Below are 11,709 nucleotides of genomic sequence, written 5' to 3' on the forward strand. Positions count from 1 at the left end.
GCTGGAGAAACATTTACTGTGGGGACAGTGCTTGTGTGTCGGGGTGCATACATTACAGTGGGCACGTGACCTACATGTGACACAGACAGAAAAGAGCTCTTTTCGTGTTTTATTTGTGTCGCCGGAAAAACTGCGTTTGTTTGCAGGTGCGCATGTTTTAGAACAGACCCATTTACTGCAGTATATACATTTCCAGCCACCTGAGAGGAGGGAGCTGGGAAATGTTTGAGAAGTCTTTTGGAGATTGGTCCGGCCTCGGCGGGACTCGAATTCTCCCTTCTTCTCACGGCTAGGAAGGCTTGCGAGGTTCGGAGTCCAGCACAACCGTGGGCCGGGGTCCCTGTCTCGCCGTGAACTGCTGGCGCTTGGCTGAGCGAGAGCGGTGACGGACTTCAGCCGCTGGGCGGGGCTGAGAGACCGCGGGCGCTAGCTTTACCTGCTGCGATGGCCCTTATCAAAGTCACTCAGATCTTTATTCCTGCCCATTACACTGCAAATATTTGATCATAACAGAAAATTAATGTAGAATTTTCTGATGTAAACTCCATTTATCATTGCTCTGTGCTCTTTTTGTTTTGTTTTTAGATATTTATTCTGTTGTACAGCACAATGGCCAACTACTGTTATGTTGTTTATGTGCTACATAAATAAAATTTGATTTGATCATGACAGACCCTGGAGAAACTCTCTGACAAATAAAGAGCAATAAATAAAAAGTATAATCATTTTTAGGTCTTTTATAATTAATAGTTATGTATTTTAATAGTTCTTTTGTGTTCTCTTACGAGAGATACTCTCGTACTGCGTTGTCGTAGCAACGCATTGGGGAAAATCCTTTTCCACGAGAATACTGAAGCAAAAAATTATCCTTAATTTTGTATCTATGTAAAACGCTTTGCCACAGCATACAGACCTAGGCGAGACAGCTCGCGCGCCTATTGGCTGCTGTGCGGCAAAAGCTTAAGCCAATCGAGCGAGCCCTTGAGTGACGTCACACCCAATGAGGGCACTTCGCGCCCTCCCGCGTCACGTCCCGCCGAAACGGGCGTGGCTTAGGGCTATATATTTCGCTCATAGGCTTATGAACTCTGATTTTTTATCCTTCAGCGAGGACAACTCATCGCTGATCCGAGTGAAGAAGCTGCGCCGTCGAGAGAGCACCTCAGCGGGAGAAGTCACGACAAACTGCTGGCACCGCCGCCTTCGTCGCCTTCCAGCTGCGCGTTCCGGCGCCTATATATCCTTTCACTTATTGAGTGTGTGTGAGGTCGCCGGCGCGACTCACACTTGTTTAATACTCTGTTTGTATCTCAAAGCGGCGTCTTCTCAAGATGCCTCTTTGCGGTTCGTGCAAACGGACCACGCTCAGCGACGGGGACCGCCACGTGATTTGCGCTTCCTGCCTGGGCGAGGAACACGCGGCTATCGCTCTTGCGGATGGCGGCTGCCATCACTGTGAACTTCTGCCTTTGGCGACTCTGCGGACTCGCCTGGCGTCGTTCCAGGAGCCCGTGTTCTCCGCTGTTGTGCCGCGCCGTAAAAAGCGCCGTGCACAGCGGAACCCAGAACCTCCGGCAAGCCACCCAAGTTCGCCGGCGCGCCCGCGAACTGTGTCTCCGGCTTCCTCAGCGTCGATACCCGACGGACAGCGACCGCAGATTGCCGCCGCTTCCGTCGACGACATCGATGACATCGACATCGACGCCATGCTGAGGGACGAGGACTCGTGCTCGGTTTTGGCTTCCGGCAGTGAGGATTGGGCGAGCTCTGCGGATCTCGCGCCCCCTGCCCCCACGCCAAAAGGAAAGAGAGCGAGCATCGAGGCGGAGCTCATGCGCGTTCTCACTCAAGCCACGGCGAGCCTTGGCCTTGAGTGGGTTTCGCCCGAGCAGCCCGCTAAAAAACGGCTGGATGGCTATTTTCTGCCCGGGGAGAAGTCGACGCCTGTCTCAAAGCCCGCCCCCTTCCTTCCTGAGCTTCACGAGGAGGTCGCGAGAGCTTGGACTTCCCCGTATTCTACGAGGACGAGGTCATCTGTTTCTCTAGCGTTCTCCGAGGTCGACGACGCTAAGAACAGAGGTTACCTTTCCCTCCCGCCGGTCGAAGAGCCTATCGCGGCCCACTTATGCCCACCCTCCGCTGGACGGCGGGCTAAGATGGCGCTGCCTTCAAAGGCTTGCCGCACGACGTCATCCCTGCTCCGTCGCGCTTATGCCGCCAACGGACAGGCCGCGTCAGCGCTGCACTCCATGGCGACGCTGCAGATCTTCCAGGCCGATCTCCTCCGCAAGCTGGACGAGAACGGACCCGATGCGATCTGCGTGGCGGACCTGAGAAGCGCTACAGACCTGGCTCTTCGCGCTTCGAAGTCTGCAGCCCAAGCCATCGGACGCAGTATGGCGGCGATCACCGTGTCTGAGAGGCACCTCTGGTTAACGCTCTCAGACATGCCAGAAGCAGAACGGACCGCGTTCCTCGACGCCCCGCTCTCCCCTGCTGGCCTCTTCGGGACTTCGGTGAAGGACTTCACCGACAGGTATGCGGAGGTGCAGAAGGCGACCCAGGCTATGAAGCACTTCCTGCCGAAGCGCTCCAGCTCTGCAGCAGGCCGTGCGAAACCGCCCGCTCAGAGCTCACAGCCGAGACCGCCGCCCAGCTCCTCATCTCAACGCCGCCAGACCCAGAGCTCGAGACCGCGCTCTCGCTCTGCCGGTCGCCGCCCCGCGCCGCGTGGCCCGCGACAGAAGGTAGTGTTGAAGCCAGAGCCCCCGAAGACATCCTAGCACTGCTAGGGAAGCGTCGGTGTTCAAGTCCCGCTGCGGCCGGACCCTCACCGAAGCTCACCGCTCGTGCAGTCCCAAGCGAAGCGATTGTACCTGCGATCATTGCAGCCAACAGGCGTGTCTCACTGGCCGCTTGCCTGCACACAACAGCCGTTTTCACGGCTACCCAGATAAATCCATTAAAGAGTGCATTTTCTGGTGTCCCGGCCACGGCCGATGGTGTTTCTTGTGTAGTAAATCTGCCCGCTGTAATGTGCACATCCCTACACACAAACACGGCCCCACACACAGGGCCCGCGCACATAAAATCGACTCAGTTCGATTGCGTGTTAAAAGCAGCACACGTGCCCACTACCCAGTGCCCACTAATGCTACCTCCTGCTCATCGCACGGTTTCTGTAAAAACGAAACCTGCGTGCAGGCGCTCCGCTCCGGCGAGCGATGCTATAAAGGTGGTAAACGTGCCCGGTCCCCAGTGCCCGCGTTCCCACACAAGCATCAGGGTTCCTACGGAACCCGTCCAGCCCTCCCTCTCCCGCCTGAAGGCTGTCGAGGGGTCGAGCGCGGACATTCTGCCCGCTTTCATAAGCACGGCCCCGGCCTCAGATGTTGCGAGCGAGACATTGCAAATGTCGCAGCTCACGAAAGCCGCTGTATCGCGAGTCGATCAGAGCGCGCTTTTCACTCAGCCCCTAGCTACACGTGCAGATGCATGGGAAAAGCTTCCCGGGGTTTCAAAATGGGTGATAAACATCATAAAAGAAGGCTATTCGCTACAGTTTCGCAGACGCCCTCGCCGCCACGCGGCGCGCGTCGAGACTTCGGTAGATTCGAATGTAGCACATCTACTTCGAGCCGAAATTCAGAAACTTCTGAGGAAAAGGGCTATCGAACCTTTATCTCAGGCTCAGAGCGAAGGGGGGCTTTACAGCAGATACTTCCTGGTACCCAAGAAAGACGGGGGTCTCAGACCCATACTAGATCTGAGGCAACTGAACAGAGCGCTTGTGAAACGCCAGTTCAGAATGCTAACGACCAGAAAAATCCTCGCGCACGTTCGCCAAGGAGACTGGTTCGTGTCAGTAGATCTAAAGGACGCGTATTTTCAAATACAGATTGCGTCACGTCACAGGCGATTTTTGAGATTCGCCTTCGAGGGCCAGGCATACCAGTACAAAGTCCTGCCGTTCGGCTTGTCTCTAGCACCCCGTACATTTACGAAGTGCATGGACGCAGCACTCGCTCCCCTCAAACTGCAGGGTGTTCGAGTGCTGAACTATTTGGACGATTGGCTCATTCTAGCCCAATCTCGTTCAGAGATAGTGGCGCACAGGGCCCTGCTGCTGAGTCACCTCGAGAGTCTCGGTCTCACAGTAAACTGGGAAAAGAGTTCGCTGTCCCCCAGTCAGAATGTTTCTTTTCTGGGACTGGAACTGAACTCGCTGTCGATGACAGCGCAGCTGTCACAACAGCGCGCGCTGCGCATCCAGCGCACAGTCAGCTCATTTCGCTGCGGCGCTGTTCTCCCTCTAAAGAGCTTTCAGAAAATGCTAGGTCTGATGGCCTCAGCATCTGCAGTACTGCAGCTGGGTCTGCTGCGCATGCGCCCGCTGCAGATATGGCTCAAAGGGAGGGTGCCATGCAAAGCATGGGCCACCGGTCGGCTTCGCCTCAAGGTCAATCAAGCGTGCGTTGCAGCTTTGAAACCATGGAGGTCAAAAGACTGGTACCTGTCAGGTGTAAGCCTAGGGACTTCCTCGAGTCTGAGGGTGGTGTCTACGGACGCATCCAACGCAGGATGGGGAGCGCTGCTCGAGGGCAGACCGCTGTTTGGCCTTTGGTCAGAGCGAGAGAAGCTCTTCCACATAAACTGCCTCGAGATGTTAGCGGTGTGCAAAGCGCTCACTCGCTTTCGTCCCCTGATTATGGGCTGCCATGTACTGATACGTTCAGACAACATGTCAGTGGTGTCATACATAAATCGCCAGGGCGGCCTCAGGTCCCTGTCGTTATACAGGCTGACCAAACGCCTTCTGATATGGGCGCGCTGCAACCTCCTTTCACTAAGGGCGGCGCACGTGCCGGGGCACCTGAATGTTGGACCAGACGTACTGTCCAGGAACCGCGTTCCGGCAGGAGAATGGTCATTACACCCACACACAGTACAACTGTTGTGGAAGAAATTCGGCAGAGCGGAAGTGGACCTCTTTGCGTCCCCAGAGAACGCTCACTGTCTAGAATTTTTCTCGAAAAGCAAGGACGCGCTGGCTCATCAGTGGCCACGCCGCCCCCTATATGCTTTTCCCCCTGTCTCCCTCCTGACCCAGGTGGTGGAGAGGATCAGGGAGGAAGGATGCTCAGTGCTGCTAGTAGCGCCGCTCTGGTCGAATCAACCCTGGTTCCCAGCTGTGATGCAGTTAGCCAGCACCGCCCCGTGGCCAGTGCCTCTGAGGAGAGATCTCCTCTCTCAAGCGAGTGGCTCGATTTGGCATCCTCACCCGGAGCTATGGTCCCTTCATGTGTGGGCCATCAACGGGTATCCGCTGACCTCCCTCAGGGAGTGTTAAACACGATCACACAAGCTAGAGCTCCGTCTACAAGACGGCTCTATGCGTCTAAATGGTCTGTTTTTTCTGGCTGGTGCACGTCTCGCGGCGTGTCACCGCCAGACTGCGGAGTGACAGAGGTTTTGTCCTTCTTACAAGAGATGTTGGATAGCGGTAGATCCCCTTCCACACTCAAGGTATATGTGGCGGCTATAGCGGCTTTCTCTGAAACCGCACACGGCCAGTCCATAGGAAGGAACGATTTAGTCATTCGGTTCCTTAAAGGAGCTAGGAGACTTAATCCACCCAGATGCTGGACGCCATGAAGGGTCCTCCTTTTGAGCCTCTTCAGGAGATTGATATGAAACACTTGTCGCTCAAGACAGTGTTTCTCCTGGCTCTCGCTTCAGTGAAGCGCGTTGGGGACTTACACGCGCTCTCAGTGAGCGCGTCGTGCATGGAATTTGGGCTTAATGACTCCAGAGTCGTGCTCAAACCTAAGCATGGTTACGTTCCAAAATCCCTAAACACACCGTTTAGGGCGCAGGTTATTTCCCTGTCTGCCCTTCCGGTCATCGGGGATAATATGGACGAAAACTTAATCTGCCCAGTGAGGGCATTGAGAGCTTACGTGTCGCGCTCGTCTGCTTTCAGGCAGACAGAGCAGCTTTTCGTTTCGTTTAGTGGGCGTCTCAAGGGACTGGCCACTTTGAAACAGAGCCTATCCAGATGGATAGTGGACGCTATAGCTCTAGCGTACGCATCCAAAGGCATTCAGTGCCCTTTGGGTGTTAGGGCGCACTCCACGAGAAGTATGGCTTCTTCGTGGGCTTGGTCGAGTGGGATTGCCTTACAGGATATTTGTATGGCGGCAGGCTGGGCCTCACCGTCTACATTTATCAGGTTTTATAACCTCGAGGTACCCGCCTTACAGGCCAAGATATTATCGTTTAAATAACCGTATTTGTTAGACTGACTTTTCAGTCGTCTATTATGGCACTATTATGCTGAAACTGCTAAGCGCAGTTAATTCTGTACTGATCTGCTATGCGCAGTATATTCTGTACTGATCTGCTAAGCGCAGTCAATTCTATGCTGATCTGCTAAGGCAGTCATTTTTGTGAGAGATGGTGGTTAGAGCCCACCTCTTTCAGGATTCTCTGTGAGTCCTACAGGTGATTATGTACTATATGAACCCCAGCTCAGTGCTCTGGGTCTATGGTGTCGGATCACTGCACACACGGCGTCTTACAGGGTGTTCCCCAATGCGTTGCTACGACAACGCAGTACTCGTTCCTCTCTCTAGAGAGAACCGAGGTTACGTTAGTAACCGAGTACGTTTTATGCAATATTTTACAGCATTAAATTTTAACATTTCAATGCAGGTCCATTTTGAATGCATTTTACCTGAAGAAATCCTGACGTTCCTGTTTGTACACACCCAAAGCTGATCATATAGTAATAATGAATGGATACTGAATGATAGTAGTACAACAGGAAGGAGGGTTGAGGTTTGAGCTTAGTGTGCTTACTGTGCTTGGATGTTTTAATGTTATTATAATTGTTATTTATTGACTAGTGTTGAGAGAGTACCATGCACACATTGTATTTTATTGCTGTGGTACTCTGTACTAATATGCATATGACAATAATCTTGAACTGAACTGTACACACCCAAAGCTGATCATAAACTCCTCTCTCTTACAACACTAACCAGGAAGAGACTGACTTGTTATTTCTCCTTTCTGTCACACCGACTTTGTCTCAACAAAAGCAATAAAGAATAAGCAATCGATGGAGAACAAAGAGAAAAACTTTACAGAAGGATTTTTGTGATGTTCATTTCTGGACAGACAGCAGATCTTTGATTCTCATTGTGATTAATTTTTGAAAACCGTCGTTCAGAAAGTGAGAGTAAAGTTTAGTTTGTGAGACTCAAGCGGTGAAAATGGCTTCAGCAGCTGAAGATGATTATATCTGTCCTGTTTGCTATGACATCTTCAAGGTTCCTGTTCTTCTGTCCTGTAGTCACAGTTTCTGTAAAGAGTGTCTACAACAGTTCTGGAAAACTAAGGGAACTCAGGAGTGTCCTCTCTGCAGGAGAAGATCCTCAAAACCTGATCCTCCAGTTAATCTCACGTTAAAAAACTTCTGTGAGTCGTTCCTGAAGGAGAGAAATGAGAAACGTTCATCAGGATCTGAGGAGATCTGCAGTTTACACAGTGAGAAACTCAAACTCTTCTGTCTGGAGGACAAACAGCCTGTGTGTTTAGTGTGCAGAGACTCAGAGAAACACACCAACCACACATTCAGACTCATCAGTGAAGTGCTTTCATCTCACAAGGTAAGACTAATGTCTCTCATTTTATAAATACAGTGCTAAACATGGAAACAGTATTATTTGTGTATACAATAGACCAGTATTTATATTTACTCAGATTAAATCTCTATGATTTACTGATATACAATTCTGAAAACCCCTCTGATGTTCAAATCATCTTAAAAGTAACAGCATCTGCACATGTCATGGGTTATTAATATTTTCAATAATAATATGTGATTTGAGACACCGAAAAGTGATTGATACTAACATACTTTCACTTTCTGTATTTGTATTTGCACAACCACAAATATCAGTGGCAAGGCCTTCTCTGCTGTGGTGTAGTGTTAAATACATTTGTGGTGTAATTGCATATTGACTCCACTAGAGGACCACCTTGTTTTATAATACTGTGGTTACCGGTCCGGGAGTGAGTGAGATATACATGCACAGGCTGGTGAGCAGTTAGTCTCAGCCTCAGACGTCACGCCCACGGAATGTTGGCTAAACGTCTGATGCATATGGTACACTTAACTGGAAACACTTCAGGAATGTCGAAGTCGTCATCTGATTGGTTAAATTTTATCGGATTTCCGGGGGGCGCGAGTGTCGCGTTTATTTTCGGTCAGCGACTCCGCCGGGAAACAAAGCGCAGAAAAACTGTTGTGTTTACATGAGTGACAATGAGCATTTATCAAGATCAGCTAAACGTAGGATTCTCAAAAGTATGCGAGGTTCACGGCATAGACTCTTTAAGAGATGTCCAGGAGTTTTGTTTGAGGCAAAAAGAGATATTTTAGCCTGTTTGCCGACGGGATTTGGGAAGAGTATTATTTTCCAAGCCTGGCCGACCCTTTGTCAGCATTTAGAAGGATTCCCAGCAGATCCAATTTTACTAGTTGTGTGTCCCCTCCTATCTATTATGGAAGATCAAGTGAAGTGCCTAACTGCGAAGGGGATATCAGCCACGTTTGCGGGCAAACATGAAACAACAGACGCTGACATCGCAGCTGGCCGATTCAGTATTGTGTTATATTGTGGTAATGCAGACGCCATTGTTGTTATACGTGCACGAACAGATCAATGACTTACTGCTTGTTTTCTTCTCCTTCTTTGATTTTCTATGCTGACTGACTTGTTGCACGCCGGTCTGTTGCTTTGGGGACATTTCCACGCCCCGAAACGTGACGCTGAACGAAACGAACTGTAATTGGTTGTTTGACATGTCGGTCAAACGGCCTTATGGGCGGGCCTTGGCCAAAGAAAGCTGCTATGAATTCCAGACCTTCAGCCGTCAGTCACTACGCGAGACTAGTGAGCAGTGTGTTCAATAATACTCCGTTTCGGAACTTATAATCGGACTCGGAACGCAAGAACCACGGCACACTAACGCACAAGCCGAACTCACTCGCTCGTTCCTCTCTAACTTACCCGAACTCACCGCATTAACCCTGTAACTGCCAGTGCGAAATAAAAACAGCAATTTCACAACAATTATAGAGAGTCTGTGCGCTTACTAAAAGTTATTAATTCAGGTTGGACACCGCTGAAGGCCTAGCTCTGAAAAGGACAAAATAAAGTATACAACTGCATGGATATAATAATTGCAAAATTGGCCATTGCAAAAAAAAAAAAAAAAATCACACATTTGTTTGGTGAAAACATGATTTCTTGATGTTCATCCTTACCAAATTAATAATTAAAAATACATCTCTTGCCATTTTCGGGCACAAATGCTAACTAGGAATGATCCATTCAACATAAATAATATAACAATAAAAACATCCAAACACACACTGTTTAAACCTCTTATAGCTGCATAAGTTTCACTGATTTTCATCTTAACCTGTAGGAGGAATTTAATACAGCGCTGACGTCCCTACAAAACAAGCTCAAACATGGAGAAGAAATGAAGAAGAAGTGTGATAAAACAATTAAACACATCACGGTGAGGATATAAAGAGTTTAATACTCAACATTCACACACAGAGAGTATTATTGACATTAGTGGAGTGTGTGTTCACACTGAAGTGAATGTGATGTGATTTCAGTCTCAAGCTGAGCACACAGAGCGTCAGATTAAAGAAGAGTTTGAGAAGCTTCATCAGTTTCTCAGAGATGAAGAAGAAGCTGCAGTCACTGCACTGAGGGAGGAAGAGGAGCAGAAGAAGCAGAGGATGAAGGAGAAGCTGGAGGAGATGAACACACACATCTCAGCTCTTTCACACACACTCAGAGACATGGAGGAGATGATGAAAGACAACGACGTCTCGTTTCTAAAGGTGACAAATCAATCTGGCTTCATTCTCAGTGCAGAAAACAACTTGTATAGAGAGACTCATTGACAGTGAGAGTGTTTGATAAGATATTAAAATGTTTTTAAACTCTATATTTTCCAGAACTTTAACGCCTCAATGGAAAGGTAAGTGAGCTGCTCGTATCTCTTCTCTCAGTGGATCTGAACTCAAACTCACTGCAGTTCTGACTCCTGAATGTTCCTCAGAGTCCAGATCTCACAGCCGGATCCACGGATGAGTTCTGGAGCTTTGATTCCTGTGTCGCGTTATCTGGGTAACCTGCCGTTCAGAGTCGGGAAGAAGATGCTGGAAACTGTCCAACACAGTGAGTCTCAGCAGATCTGACACCAGTGCAGAAGATAGTGCAGATACAAACACACACAACATTAACATTTGATAGAAATATATTTAATAATCACTTGAATTTCTAAGTGAATCTGTATTTCAGGAAATCATCAGATCATACAGTGAACTCATAATGAAGTCTATTCCTCATGGTCTATGTTTATATATTAGGATGCAATAGTGTTTATTGAACACTGATAATAAACCTGGAGCCTCAATCCGTTCTGAGAGACCAATGTTATGATCGTATAATTTATGATCTCTTTCAACAAAAGAAAAATGTTTTACATTTACATTTCTAATACATCATATCTCATCCTCTAATCTGATGTTATTCTCTTTGCAGCGCCGTTGACTCTGGATCCAAACACAGCAGATCCTCGTCTCACACTCTCTGCTGATCTGACCAGTGTGTCGTTCAGTCGTGTAGATAAAACACTTCCTGATAATCCAGAGAGGATTGACAGGTATCCATGTGTCCTGGGATCTGAGGGCTTTAACTCAGGAACACACTGCTGGGATGTGGAGGTTGGAGACAATACAGGCTGGAGTCTTGGAATAACCACAGCATCAAACCAGAGGAAGGGAGAGGTTTTCTTTAAGTCTAATGTCTGGTGTGTGTGGTACATAGACAGCAAATACATCTCACAATCCCCAGAGCAACGCCGCACTGTCTTTACTGTTAAACAGAAGCTCCAGCGTGTGAGAGTTCAGCTGGACTATGACAGAGGAACAGTGTCATTCTCTGATCCTGTAACTAAAGACTGTCGGCACACATTCAGGACGTCCTTCACAGAAACTGTCTTTCCATTCTTAGGTAATGGCTCCAAAACTCCTCTGAGGATCTTACCAGTTAAACTGTTTATTACAGCAGAAAATCACAGTTAAATCTGATTCTGCTTTTAGATTAATACAGTTCTGCAAATTATGCTTCAATAATAACACTGTAATCATAGTGTCTCATTGATCAATCACTTCAATGTAAAGTTAAGAACCAAATTAACCCTTGTGTTTCCTTAAGGACATGTTTGTCTCTTTCAGTTTTTTTTTTTAAATCATTGTTCCTGTGTTAATGCAACTGCATAAATTTTGGCAGAAGTGTGTATTTTTATTGGAATTTTCTTATTGCCTTTCATAAATCACTCGGTACACAACATATTTACACTCAGGACCTTAAGGACACAAATGTCCGCATTGAAACTCATTAAAACTGCCAATTTCTTTTTATCCAAGGGCCATTCAACTATAAAATGATGCAGTCTTTGTTAATAGACTTTTGTTTTGTTGGCAGGGCTTTAAAATAAAATAAAAGCATTTTTTTCTTTTTACGAGATGGTGCCGTTTCCTCAGGTTTGGTCTATAAAGCGAATACTCACTTTTTTCCTGTTTTCTGATTCTGCATATTAGAGCCAATTGGA

At 48.1% G+C, this 11,709-nt stretch overlaps 1 protein-coding gene across 1 annotated transcript; it reads left to right on the forward strand.

Moving 5' to 3' along the window:
- Positions 1 to 7,277: 7,277 nt before the first annotated feature.
- Positions 7,278 to 11,405, forward strand: LOC307008001 (zinc-binding protein A33-like; the record flags this gene model as incomplete). The annotated part of the gene is made up of 6 exons (XM_079630556.1): positions 7,278 to 7,673; positions 9,502 to 9,597; positions 9,701 to 9,931; positions 10,049 to 10,071; positions 10,153 to 10,271; positions 10,638 to 11,405. 6 exons carry the CDS (start codon positions 7,278 to 7,280, stop codon positions 11,177 to 11,179), a joined length of 1,407 nt encoding a protein of 468 aa, XP_079486682.1. The 3' UTR covers positions 11,180 to 11,405.
- Positions 11,406 to 11,709: the final 304 nt, after the last annotated feature.

Source organism: Phoxinus phoxinus (genome assembly GCF_949152265.1).
Source record: "Phoxinus phoxinus genome assembly, chromosome: 12".
Classification (NCBI taxonomy): domain Eukaryota; kingdom Metazoa; phylum Chordata; class Actinopteri; order Cypriniformes; family Leuciscidae; genus Phoxinus; species Phoxinus phoxinus.